This window comes from Drosophila virilis, chromosome 4 (assembly GCF_030788295.1).
Source record: "Drosophila virilis strain 15010-1051.87 chromosome 4, Dvir_AGI_RSII-ME, whole genome shotgun sequence".
Classification (NCBI taxonomy): Eukaryota; Metazoa; Arthropoda; class Insecta; order Diptera; family Drosophilidae; genus Drosophila; species Drosophila virilis.
This window is the reverse complement of record NC_091546.1, coordinates 23,604,044-23,618,230: the sequence shown is the minus strand read 5'-3', so window position 1 is coordinate 23,618,230 and position 14,187 is coordinate 23,604,044. Positions and strand designations below refer to the sequence as shown.

Genomic DNA, 14,187 nt, shown 5'->3' with positions numbered 1-14,187 from the left:
AAACAGAATTTAGATGCGCAGACGCAAAGTGGACAAAAACCGGCGCACAGCAAATTGAGCAAGCAAACCATAAACTCGACTGAGCGCCATTCAAAGGTAGATAACGCATAGGCAACGACAGAGAGTACAGACCCACACATATGTATGTATAAAGAGATAATCGCCAAATATGATATGTACATATGTATGTATGTGTATGTCTGCCCGCCATTCTTTACTTATGCATCGAATTTTTGCTGCTCTATTTGCTAAATAAAAAAGATCAAGAATTTCGTCGCAGAAACTATAAAAGAGTACGAAAAACTAAAATTAAAATTAGATAAAATAAACTCATAGACACGAGTGTGGTTAAACTGTCTTGAAAAATGAAATATTTTGTTACACAAAAACTCACTTACGAGCGAGTCATTCCTTAAAGCTATAGGATATACTTAATTCATATTGAAAAGCTTTCTTTCATAGTGAAACTAGTAAATGAGAAAGACCGACCTATGCAAAGTTTCAAGACGATAGCCCTTAGACTAATAAAATAGCTTGCATAGAAACAAGCTGACGGACGGATAGGGGTTAAATCAATGCAGAATAAATGTTAATTTTACCTTCTACACATTTTCTGACAATATTATAACATCCTCAATAACGCCTTTTGGGGCTCGTGCTGGTGCCAGGCATGGCCTCTTAAACTTAAACCGAGCACATCTCTAAATAGGAGTTACTTTCAAATATTCAAGTCTCCAGCTTCTCTATTTTCATACAGACAGACTTTGGCTATAATATAAGGCTGATCAAGAATATACTTGCAGCGTTTATCATGAATATTGCATAAATAAATTTCTATTTTTGTGTGATTAAAAATGCGACTTGGCATAAAAAGTTCTTCAAGCTGATGCCAAGTTTTAAGCGAGCTCTAAAGCAGACCACAAATGCAACAAACGATGAAATAGCCAAAAGCAAAATACCAAGCTTTGATTCTCAGGCAGTCAAAGCATTAAGCTGTCAAGTTTGTGCCCGTTGGCGGTAAATTTTGACTTCACTAAACAGCAAAATCCAAACTTTTGAAAACCGCACACAACTTTCAAAACTATTACCGCAGCAGGTATAACAATAACAAACATCAGCAAGCAGCAGCAGCAGCAGCAGCAAAAAGTGCTCAGATGACATCACTGATGAACTACGCTCTTGGACAAATTTGCGCCTAATTATTAGTATTTTATTTTGGGAAACGTTGTGACTGCGTGCTATAGCTCGCATTACTAAGCCGAGATTTGATGGGCGCATAACCAGATAAAATAAATATATAATAAAATAAATATATCAGCTTTGTTGCCAACCAGGGTACGGCGTGTACCACCACATTTTCCCAAAATCAGTTCTTGGTACATATGATCGATAATTATTATATCCTCTTTCATCCATAGATCGCGACCAATGATATTTATATCCAATTTGGTGAAGAGGGTACATTGGTATCATGTATTCCATTCGTTGGTTGCGCCTTAGAGCGCATTCTAGATATTGTCTCCATTTGTCTAAGCTTGGTACGTGACACTCCTCGGATTTTCCATTTTTGAAGAGCTCAAGCCTGAGATCAAAATACATGGGACGATTAACCTCTTGTGCAAGGCTTATACGAACATCATTGCTATGATCGTCAGTGCTATAATACATGTACACTTTTTTCTCAAGCCAATTCATTACCCTGGGCTTATTATATACAGTCGATCTTCCCAAACATACGTTAGCCAGTTTTCCACTATAGGTTAAACAAATTATTACATTATTAATGGCGCGAAACTTTTGTGGGCATATGATAAATGCAAGAAATTAAACGAATGACATTTGGTACGCAAATTCCTACAAGTACGGGAAAATTGGCTGATAACTAACTATTCACTTTCAAAGATCGTTGTGAATTTCATTTGAAGTTAATAATTTCAATTCAGGCACTTCAAAAAAAAAAAAAAAAAAAAAATGAGTAAGTGCTTCAAAGATTTTTTAAGTTAACCTCAAGAGCGGATAATTTTTGAATTTGTTTGAAATATTTTTTTTAATGGGTAATGGATAGAAGAAAAAAAAACGAGATGTTAAAAATTTGTGTACGTCAATAAAATTGAAAAGTGAATATATGAACATTCTTGTACAGTAAATGTAGTGAAGTGAAGTGAACATGTCTTTCCTAGAGTAGTCTTTCATGGAGTCTCCAAAATAAATAAAATACATTTCGCGATATATTGTTTAAAAAGAAAACTTAAGATACACACCCTGGGTAATAGTTTTGTCTTGCACGCGCCTGGACCCTCATTTGCACCTCAGTCGCGTTGTGAGCACTCTCCGGCAACGGTATAGTTATCTCTTTGTCGGGTTCTTCCTTGTCGCCGGACTCGGCAAGCAAATTGTCAAAATTTTGGACGAGTTCTCGAGGCACGCTGTCGTTCGAGTTTAGATATGGAATCTGAAAATCAGAATCGCGCCCATCTTTTTTCATATAATATTTTTCCCTATAGGAGCTTAATGGTCGGTAATAATCGATCCTTGCTTTTTGAGTTTCGAATCGATCATATTGCGGCATACGAGCCTCAGACGTTCTCTTATAATTGAATAGCGGCTGAGAAGGGATGGCTCTCAAATCGGAAGCTTTCAGCTTATAGCCCAGCGGTAATAAGCGTGTGCCAAATATTTGAAGATCATCATTTGTTGCATCTAACGACTTCATTGCGTTATGTGTGACATGGTTTACTTCGCTTGGAATCGCAAGCTGTGGCACGTTTTCAATTGGAAACAATCTGTGACTTTTGGAACTTTCGGCGACTTGTAGTTTCTCCATTGGAAATAAACTTTGATTTTTGTAAGTGTCCAAATTTTTCATTTGATTATCCACAATTTGGCCTATTTGTGAGCTAGCCAGTGAAAGTAAATTCTGATTAGCTAATTGACCGCTTTCCATTTGAAGTAAACTCTGATTCATCAATTTGTCAGCTATTTGCACACTTTCCATTGGAAGTAAATCCAGATTCTTTAAATTATCAGCTAATTGCACGCTTTCCGTTGGAAGTAAACTTTGCTTTTTAGCAGTGTCAGCTATGTGTGAACTCGCTGTTGGAAGTAAATTCTTATTGTTAACGGTGCCGCTTGCCATTGGAAGTAAATTCTGATTGGTAGCAGTGTGCGTTAATTGGAAGCTTTCCGTTGGAAGTAACATCTTACTTCCAGCATTGGCAGCATTTTTCGTTGGGGCAGCAGCTGTATAGTCTACACGAGTCAACTGGGAAAAAAAAATTGTTGAATATTATTTATAAAAAAAAAGTCTAAGATATTGCCAAGGATCTTGAAACTTACGCTAAATAAGCCGCCAATGGCCAAAAACAATAAGAAATTTGTTTTAAGCATTTCAAAATTTTTTTTCAAACTGACTAGGAATTTGATCTACAGTCAAATTCTGCCTTATAATCGTTTGACTTCTAAAACGCAGGTAAGTGTACTAAAACTTCTCGACTCAGTATGATTTAGTGAAAAGGTTCCTTTTCAGAATGTAAGTGCTTATTTCAAAAATCATTTGTCAATAATTTTCGATACTTGGATTTGAAGACTTTACCGCATCAATTCGATGGTCATTTGGGAGCAAAGCGAACCAACTTGTGCAGCTTTGTACATGCCTTAAGCATAATATAGTTCATTATTTAGGGATGACAATAAGACGGATCTATGTTAAAACGTATCTAGATAGCTCGAAAACTAGTAATGTATTGTATATATGACCAAGAAATCGGAACTGAATCCTTTTCATTTTACTTTGCTTCTTTGAATTTGAATAGATTTATTTAAATTTGAATTTTCGACCAGACTTTTTAAGTGTTCTTTCCTATATGCTTTAATACAACTACTACTGGCAAAACTAAGACTCTATTTAATTAAATTTGTAATAATTTGTTTTGAGCACATACATTTTTCAATCGGAGACCAACTGAGGCCAGACGACTTAAACTGAATGATAATCAATCAATATCGAATAACAGTCTGCCTGCGACAAAAAGCAGTTCGATGGGATGAAAGCTGCCGCAAAAGTACAAGTTCAGTTGTTAAAAAGGTCGGACGACGTATCTGGGAGCAAGCTCACACTTTTGATATGAATGACGCAAAGGCACTCGCAAGAGTCAAACGATTAATATTGCGTATACGACATGGTGCACAATGTAAATATACAACTAGTTTGATAGATTTTGTACAAACAAGCTGGGCAAAAACCATTAGACATGAGACCATCATCAGATATCATCAGTCTAGACAGTTTGGTACGATTTGAAAAAATAACCGTTAAATTAAGAGTTCAAAATTCTTTTTATTGTGGAACAATAAAAAGAAAGTGCATTTTGAAGAATTTGTGTAAGTTTCAATAAACGATAGTTGAATTCTAGTTTCACTTCAACATAGTGTATTTTATATATATTTTTCACATGAATTATTCATTTTATGCTTTTTTTAAGTCACGTCCGAGGTCCGTAACTAATATGCCCTGTTCATACGGTGCTTAAGAGCTGCCAGAAAATTAAACTTCAAAGTATGCTGAACGGCTTTCAGCGATAGGGACAACGCCAACGAACCATAAAGCAATGCCAAAACAAGCAAAACCATTAGCCAGGCCAAAGCCAAACTGTAGCTGCTATTAGACAAAGATTTGAGTCAAGAGTCACGTTGGCCAAATAAATTTTGTATAATGTTGTTGCGCCTCGAGCGCAAGCATTTGTAACAATAATTTTGACAGCAGGCTGAAACATTGTGGCCCCAGACTTTGGGACTGTTAGTTGCAGAGCCTCAAAGCTGGACACTTCTACGAGTTATGTTAGAAAAAAAGACCCCAGATAAATATGTAGTGGAGCGCAACGCTCAATTGCCTGACAAACACCACATTCGATGACAAATTAAATAAAATGTGCCCACCGAATTTAACAAATCTATTCGCTGCATTTACGAAACAAGGCAGCTTCTGAATTTATGGTCAAATAAGTGGGCCTTTAAGTTTAGGCTAGCCAAGTTAATGGCACTTTGGCATTTAATGGTTACTTGAAAAATTAAAATACCATTTGCTACCCTGCACCAAAGACAATAAAAAAGCAGTATGATAAAAAAAAGTTTAACATATCCGACTCTGATTAACAACGCTCTGGCGTTCATGCGGAAAAAAGCTGGATATGTGCATATGTGTATATAAATAAATAAATAATATAATAAGACTATCTCACTGTTGTGAAAATAAATTGAAATGAGCAAGAAGTTATAATAAAAAGAAATCAAAGTATAATGTAATTATTGCAGGGTATATTCAAGTCAAGCCATGCCAGCAATGCACACTTGACAACCAGATGTTTTATGTGCAGAGCTGAGGTAATGGTCGATAAAGGGAAAGGCTCACGGGTCCTCAGTTTAGGAATTAGATAGCCAAATTTGTGGCCAATTAAATTGATGATTTTATAACTCTGATTTTTATGACCAAAGTTGTATTTATGGCCTGATTCGGCTACGCCAATTGCCTTTAATACGTTTTACAATAAGCAACTGTCTGAAATTTTGAGAAAATTATGGTTAAATTGGTTATTGAACGAGAGTGCTTATGCAAAACTTAACTTTCCTTTAAAATAATGAAATTTAAAGAACAGCCCCGACCACATTCTCACTTGTCTTTAGCAATTTGAGAGCATTTCCTAAGCCAGCAACTTTTTAATCCTGTTGGTCGATAGAAACGGTCACTTGAAGCGCCCAATTCTCTATGCCATTATCCGATCCATTTATTTGGCAACCAAATAATGAGAGTGTGCGTGTGTGTGTGTTTGGTTTTTTCAGAGTTTACGACATTTTAGAAAATTTATGGCAAACAGCGCGCCAGCAGCAGGTTGGCCCGGAAGTCGAGGAGTCGTCGCCAGCTTTTGGCAAGACGAAGGCAAGTAACCAGATTCATGTTGGGGAAATTGCCAAAAGTCATTAAGCTTGTGCATCGGTGCAACAGCAATGAGATTTTCTCACCTGCTACCCAAGGTGAGTAGAGGAAAGTCAAGAAGCAATACTGGCTGCGATGCTGACGATTCGAATGGCTTATTTTTATGCAATCCCATTTTATCTGCACTCATAATATTGCTGTCTTGGCTACACACAGCACTTAGCCCAAGCAGTGCCTGCCATCTGTTACTGACGCTTACCATAAATATAATTAAAGTTTCATTTCCGTCTTGTACTTGAAAATGGCACTTGCTGCGAGCACATGGCGTATGAGTGATGCAAGCGAAGCCAGGAAAGTCATTTTAGTCAAACAATCACAGCCTCATACTCATTTGCTAACATGCCATTAACAGTAAGACGTCATTTTAAGCATTTCAATTCGAAATATATAGAAAATAAAATTATAGCTATGCCATAGCTTTGATGGTAAAAGCTTTCTTCAAGGCGTTTTTATCCTCGAACAGTTACTAGCTGGCTTCCAATGTTAATATTCAACGGAAATACCATTAATTTAACAGGGCCTTAACATTGGAATGGTTTCATGTCAGACTTGGGCCCTGTTAAAATACATGGAATGTCAGGATTGTAAAAAGAAAATATATAAGAATTGAAAAAATAAAAAAATATTGGCCAATTACTTCCGAGCTATTTAAAGCATCAGTTTCCAGGCATGTTCTATAACCGCGCCAGAGATTGGTGTTTTATTTAACTTTTCTCACGATCTAACCTCAATCGAACAGTCAGCAAGTTCTTGCAAGGTCTTATCAAGCAGAGAAAAATTGTATATACTCTGTTTGACACTCAGAACAGTGTATATTGCAAATAGAAAGGGCGGTACTCGTCTGGAGCCAAGAGCAACATGCCCGGCGTAATTTATTGAAGCATTTTGACGCCTACATAGGTGCAAACGACCATGGCACAACAGAGGATGGTGTAACGCAACTTCTGGGCATCCAGCTTGCCCTGAGCATTGCAACAGAGCAAATTCAGAAGGTAGCGCCAGAAGGCGGGTCGCCGGCGTCTGCGAATCCTTCTGGCTGTCAGGGCATCGCCAATCAGTTCGATCTCCTTGCGGAGCTGCGTTTGGCTGATCAGCTTTAACAGTTGGCCGCAATTGTTTGTGTTCCTGATCGCAGTCATTTCGTCCTGACTGAGATAGTTGACGGTGCAAAGCTCCCGCTCCGAGGAGATATTCGGTTCGGGTTCAGAATGCGTCAGGACACTGGGACACTGCATAGGACTCTCCCAGCCAGTAAATCGTTCAGCCTTTTGCAATTGGTTCATTACACAATGCGCCGACGAAGGTTCCAAGGTGCCAGCGCCATCTTCATCCACAGTAATGCTTGACCTGCTATCTGTAGTGCTGTAAAACGAAAAGTAATCGGTGTCCGGGTCCGGGTCCTGGTCCCCACTCCAGTCCGTGTAATACTCTGTGAGCAAGATTTGCGGATGCTGGTGTTCAAATTCAATATTGGCGTCCTGTACGGACGGCTGTATTTGGTGCTCGGTTGAGTATTTTGTGATTGCCTGAAAGACAAAGTTGGCGTTCTGTACGGGAGGCTGCATCTGGTGCTCAGATGAGGATCTTCTGATGGGCCGAAATGCAATGTTAGTGTCTTGTACGGACGGCCGCATCTGGTGCTCCGATGAGTATTTTGTGTATGCCTGAAGGGGAAAGTCTGTTCTCGTTCTGTTCTGTTCCCGCGGCTGCATCTGGTGATCGGATGAGTATTTTGTGATCGCCTCCGGTTCGCTCTGTTGCTGAATTTCGTAGGGTTCCACATCGGGCTCGTCCTCCGCCTGGTAGTCAGCCAGCTCCTGCAGCTGCTCCAGCTGCTCCTGCAGCTCATCCCCGCCACTATACCGTTGTGATCGGGCTGCCCGCTCATGCGCCGCCAAGTAGCGCCACTCCGAGAGCGTCAGGTCGCGATGTCCAATATTTGGCCTCTCAGCGTTTTGCCAGGCATTCACATAGCCCGGGCGCTGACTACCCTGGAAGCTGTACAGTAAATTGCGTGCACGCCATTTGGCACGCTCTGCAATAATGGCCACATGGAGACGGCGCTCCAATTGGCGGCGACTAAGATTTGCGACATGACGCGGTGCAATGTAATAATTGTAGCACAAGATGCACAGCTGGCTGCTGTTCAGCTGCTGAAGCTGGTCCATGGTGGTGGGCATGGTGATTGCTCCTGCGTTTGATTGACTGGCGTTGAGAGAGTTCCTAGAGTAATAATTTTTGGATCTAATTTATTATATTTGTATGTGTTCATTAACGATGTTCGGATTTTAATTCACTGGAAATTTGGATCTGCTCGTTGCCGTCAATTCTCGATAATTTTGGGGTCAAATAATTTGTTCAGTCCTGGAGATATTCCAATACAAACAATATTTGTTACATGATCATTGTATATAATAATAACAATAATTAATATAATACATTGTATATATAAAAATGACCAATTTCGTTAAGTTGGAACTACTAATTTTTTATTGCCAAGTAAATAATATGTTTGATTGAAAAATCGAGTGGAGATACATCATGGGGGATATGTATCGCACATATGAAATTGCAGTCCATTGAAATAATTTCTCTGATTTAACTGTTATGTTTTTGAAATCTATTTCAGAAAACAACACTTTGTGCTTCTGTTGAAACACACATTTGATTTTAAGATATTTTCATCGAATTTCACACAACACTTTCAAGTTTCGTGAATGCATTTCAGAATTTATGACTTAATCAGTCGATAAGTGCAGACGGGGACCACGTCTTACACAAGATCCAAAACAATCACTTTTCTGGTTTCCAACTCAAGTGGCATACAACCGTAAAAGATTGTCGGTAAGACTGATTTTATTAACAACTACCTGAAATTACACATAAACGTAATCGCGGGCCGGCCTTGCCCGTGGCAGGCTTTGACAGAAATTAAAAATTTTAGAAATTACTTTCAACCCTTGCAAGATTTAGTCTTGCGGTGACAATATTGGAGGCGAAAAATCAACGTATAACCATTGAACCGTAACCCTCATTTTTCAACCAAGAGCGACAGGAATTAAAAAAAAAAACTTCAAACATCTTTGACAATGATTTTGAGCCCGAGCCGATGGTAAATAAAAACGTTGCGTGCAATCGTTTTCCGCTTTATTTCCACAGTTGCGTGTGGAATTCCCAAAATTGCACATATTCCTTAGAGCAAATCGCACAAAGCTTTAATCCTCTTTCCAGCGAGGCAGCTTGAATTCTGCAAAAAGTTTGAAATCAACTATTTCACCTCCATATCAATTCTTCAAAAAGTGTGAGACTACCTTCAAAGGAATTTGAATAAATATCTTTGAAAATGAGTTTGAGGTGAACGGTTTACGGTTGATCGCCAGTCAGCCAGTCAGTCAGGACAAACAGTTTTATATATATATATATATATACATTTTAGCCTAAAACCTATTTGTCTGGTCAGTTAGCTTTTGCTTAAAGTGGCATTTGAATGTGATCGATTACGGAAGACATGCCAGTAACAGCTCAAGTATGATACATATGGCGCGTTCATCTAGGAAGGTCTCCAAGACGATGTGCCCTAAGATCAGGAATAGGCGAAAATGGCGACATATGATGAAATTCATTATCAAGGTGATCATATTTGTTGTTGCGATCAATACGACTATACCATCAGTTGGTACTGCCGAATGGGATAAAGACGAATTAGGCTTTGGCATGCTAAATGACAAGGAAGGACTCCGGCATTTTGAGTTCACCAACTTTACCAAGTATGAGTCTAAGCCTATCTATTCTGTAGATCCCACCTATCATAGCATGTATATGAGCCCAATACACGAATTGACACACATAATGTTTGGAGACGACGTCGATATACCAAGAGGTGGGTACTTATATTTACAAAGTCAGCTGCCGTTTGATCTAATCAAATAATCAAATAATAGGTTATATTGAGAACGCGAATAACTCGAATGCTCTGCACCTTGGAAACAAGGTCGAGACCAATGATTGGATGGATTTGCTTGCCAATAACAAATTGCTGATCGTCTGGATATTGCTCATTTTATTTCTTATCATTATCGTACCGTTCGTCGCGTAAGTAATACTTAGGTTTAAATTACACAAGTGATTGATTTAATATTCTTCCCTGAGCGTATCTCAAATAACAAATCATCTAAAGCAACCAAATTTGGTCGTCTTTTTTATACATAACAGATTTTAGTTTTTATGTCGAATAACAAATTGATGGTTATTGTATAGGTGTGACAATTCGAATTTAGCAGCTGTGTATAGGGTATTTTCTAGCCGACCTCCTCATAAATTTTTTTTTGTACCCACATAAACTAATTAAATGCTCCCTCAACGATAAACAGAGTCTGCTATTTCTGCTTTTGCTGCTGCCATTGCCCCAACGTCTGTCCACCATGTGCTGAAGGTTCGCATGCTGCAAAACGCACTTTTTGCAGCATATTAATGCTGCTGCTCATTCTGGGAATACTGTAAGTTAAGTTATATTTCATTTTAGCCAATTTTAATATGTGGCATAAACTTAGAATGGGATTACTCATAGCTTTCCTTAATGAAAAGCTAATACATCGCGGACTTCAAGAAAGCATCGAGAACATGCACCGCCACGCCGATGACACGTGCGCCTTTTTGAAGGATGTCTGTGATCATGTCAATCACTTGTTCACTAACAACTTTGAAGAATTGGAAACGCATCTAATAGCTTCACTAAATGGTAGGGACCACAATTGCATCCCGAGCCCGTTTGAAAATGTTTCCCACATATATCATTCAGTCAGGCATTCCCGACTAGATCAATCTTATTTGTTTAGCTAACGTTTGTTTTGTGCATTTTTTGCAGAGGCGGATACCCATATATTTATGGATCTTACCGAGAGTTCTGGTCTAGTTGCATTATCAGAAATAGAACTTATTTTCTCCTCCATGCCGCAAGCATTAAGATTATTGAAACGGGCGGAGAGCTACAAGAACTCGCTTATATTTCTTATGGCCCAGTTCCGAGATGGTAATTGTATAAAATGTGATTTCTCTTTTATACAGTAAGTATCTTAACGATTATTTTATCGTATAACATTTAAGGTGTGCGCGGTATGAAGCGTGATATTACCTATCTTCATACGGTTTGGTGTGACTACTATGAATGCAATAATTTTCTTAGGACAAATAAAATTCCGAAGTGGGGTACTAAGCCCTGTCTGCACGTGGATAATGTGGGTATGATTTAAGATGAGAATGTGCAATTCATTCGATTCGATTCGTTCCAGCTCCCGAACATTACACACTATGTGGAGGCCATTGAAGATATTATAGAACAAGAGGTGGTATTAGCAGCAAGGAATGGGATAGAACGCTATCATAAAGTCAACAAAATGATCGAGGATGTCGTAAATCCGCAGATTCCGCCATTAATCACAAAGATTGGCAGAGTTGGTATAACTATCAAGGAACAGGGCGAGAAAGTATGCGACATCATCAATTCGATAATGAGTGATATTTATTTTCAAAATGCGCGCATCACAAAATCTTTTGGTGATTTCAATGATTCATACGGACCTGATCGGAAAATAATAAGCGTCATCTTGTTTTTACTAATATTAGCGGTAAGACATAAATATGGTTAAGCATATCTTTAAAAACTGTATATAAGAAAGCTTCTATAAGTCTCGGACCTGTGGCTATTGTTGTGATAAATGGTTAAAAAGAAATGCTTATAGCAAATCTTGCCTTAAGTTTGTTAGACTTGTCTTAATATCTTAGGTATATATAGACAATATTTAAAATATATTGCGGCTCTCGAAGGGGAATTTTAGGCAATGTCTGGGTAAAAGCTTCATAATTATAACATGAATATATGTTACAATTTTATAAATTTCCTGACAAACTGAATTCCTTGGCCGTTCCGTTCCAGATAATCGTCATATTGTTTGTTGCATTTATTTTTGGCTGTTGTATTCGAAGAGATAACACTGGATCCAAATGCTTGTTATTGTGAGTAGCCAACAAAACTCTCTGTCTCTTTTTTATCTCTATATTCCTCTATTTCTCTGTCTCTGTCGCTCTCTTTCGCTATTTTTTTTTGTAGGGCTATTATACTGATATTCTTCTTTTTATCGCTCCTACTGCTCGTTATGCTGTTTTACTTTTTATTGGGAATGATAATGTACTATGGTGTATGTATACCCCGTACTGATGAGGAGAGACGGAGTCTCTTCCGTGTGATTGAACCTAAGGCAAACGAACAAAATCCACAGGGGCCAAGCATAACAAGGACATGCAAGGAAAATCAAACCATTTTTGATGTGCTGCTTGAGTATGAATTATTTGACCTAAGTAATATGAAGGGAGAAATTGCGCGCAATATATCGACGGTCGATGCGGCAGCGGCAATTTCTGCTGATCTGAGCAACGTAAAAGTCTTAAGGGATAATGATATAATTAAGATTAATAAGGCGCATACCGGAAATCTGTCTAATTATCATAGCAGATTAGCTACAGAACATTTGTGCACAGAATTAACTAGTTCGAAGCTTGTGGAATTTAAACCGAAATACTATCAGTGGAATAGAAATTTTTTCTTTCCACTAGATAAGCATGATCAACATATGAAAGTCAGACTATGGTCCACTTATCCTAGCCTTTGGAAAATTGGGCTAGACATAGACAACATTGCAGCGATTGAACCAAATATACTAAAGGACATGGAAAAGTTAAAAACCAGATTGATCAAAATTGACAAACTTATAACAAGAAACAATAATGACTTTAACAATACAATTAAGCCTCTATTGGATTCAGTTGCAAGAGCAGAAGAATTTATAAGAAGTCGCGGCAGTGATTATGTAAATATGTTATGTAATAATTTAACCTCAGCGGTAAACGAGGAAATTAACCACTATGTTAATTATGTGATCGATGAGTGTAATTTGCATGTTGGATCCTGCCGACCCATTGCCTACATGTATCAGCACAGTATTGACTTGGTTTGCGAGCGTTTGGTCGATCCCATTGTAAGTAGCTCTACAAAAATATCATGAAATTATGTATGGCAATATTCCTTCAATTGTAGAACGGATTCTGGTTGGGCTTATTGATTTGCGCCTTGCTTTTTCTACCCCTCTTGTTTGTTGCCCATCGACTGCTATGCTTGTACAGGGTACATAGCCACGTGGGGGCGGCTGGAGTTATGTTCCTTGATAGAGATGGATACAACTGCCCGACCTGTACGGGAATACCGTATAAGCCGCCACCTGTTATCGTTTGTGACGGCGGGCAGAATGCCTACTGTCCCTGCGCCGATGCTAATAACCCAGATGGAAACGCACTCAAGGAAAAGCAAGCGTGATGCAGATTTATTCATAGAATATTGCAATCGATTCATCATGTGCGTTGTGCATGTGTAATGTATTCACAATCACAGCTTATCGATGCATACAGACGGTCATTCGACAACTGTATTGAACTATACTGAAACAGTTTGGAAAAGTGCAGTACATGACATTCTACAGAGTCAATTCTAATGCATTCAAAAGAAATTTATCGAAAAGTGAACGAAAGCCAATGAAATTTAAGACTAGAAAAATCTTCGAAAATATTTAACAAAATGTATATTATATGTACAACAGAAACGAGAAGTTAAATCATAATAAAAAACATAAAAAAAATCATAATTAATTTGCATTCACATGTGACTATTTACTAAAAGAAAATGGCAATATTATTTCATTCAGACATAAAAACTATAGATAGAAATATGGAAAATTAACTCAATATATAAAACTCTTCGTCCTGAATGGCTGACTGTTTGGTGATTTTCACGCGGTTTCACCTTAGTTGATGGAGGAGAACGCTAATTCGCGGTTTCGGGAAATTCTGACTGCATGAAACTTTTTGTGAACTGTCCGATCAGCCCAAATTTTGCACTAATTTTCAAAGATCTTTGTTCAAATTTCTTTGCGAGGTGTTCCAAACTTGAACGAAGGCTTATATTTTGTACGACAGGTTTCAAAGCTCTGCATTAAAAGCTAATGAAAACATGTTTTTAGCGACCATCCGCAACTTAGGTTAAAAGGGGCAGGTATCGTATATCTAGCCCAGGACGGTTATTGTGGAACCTGCACAAAAATCTTCAAAAGTTCACATGAACCCACAAAATTAAATGTGCAGACAAACATCAG

At 38.2% G+C, this 14,187-nt stretch overlaps 2 protein-coding genes and 1 non-coding gene across 4 annotated transcripts; 1 reads left to right on the top strand and 2 right to left on the bottom strand.

Annotated features, from left to right (window-relative positions):
- Positions 1 to 1,188: 1,188 nt before the first annotated feature.
- Positions 1,189 to 3,495, bottom strand: LOC26531441 (uncharacterized). Its single transcript, XR_011416647.1, has 3 exons — positions 3,337 to 3,495; positions 2,262 to 3,262; positions 1,189 to 1,753 (listed from the first exon to the last, which is right to left on the bottom strand). It is a non-coding gene; the product is annotated as an uncharacterized protein (transcript).
- Positions 3,496 to 6,861: 3,366 nt separating this feature from the next.
- Positions 6,862 to 8,169, bottom strand: LOC138911208 (uncharacterized). Its single transcript, XM_070208952.1, has one exon. The coding sequence runs from the start codon at positions 8,167 to 8,169 to the stop codon at positions 6,862 to 6,864; it is 1,308 nt and encodes a 435-aa protein (XP_070065053.1).
- Positions 8,170 to 8,611: 442 nt separating this feature from the next.
- Positions 8,612 to 13,663, top strand: LOC6634114 (prominin-like protein). Of its 2 annotated transcripts, none has more exons than XM_032437930.2 (11): positions 8,612 to 8,833; positions 9,454 to 9,869; positions 9,931 to 10,081; positions 10,360 to 10,485; positions 10,540 to 10,727; positions 10,854 to 11,018; positions 11,093 to 11,223; positions 11,278 to 11,613; positions 11,922 to 12,001; positions 12,096 to 13,020; positions 13,080 to 13,663. In XM_032437930.2, the coding sequence occupies exons 2-11, from the start codon at positions 9,518 to 9,520 to the stop codon at positions 13,353 to 13,355; spliced, it is 2,730 nt and encodes a 909-aa protein (XP_032293821.1). In that variant the 5' UTR covers positions 8,612 to 8,833; positions 9,454 to 9,517; the 3' UTR covers positions 13,356 to 13,663. The 2 variants fall into 2 exon arrangements, with proteins under 2 accessions (XP_032293821.1, XP_002057882.2); XM_002057846.4 differs by having other exon boundaries at positions 9,450 to 9,869.
- Positions 13,664 to 14,187: the final 524 nt, after the last annotated feature.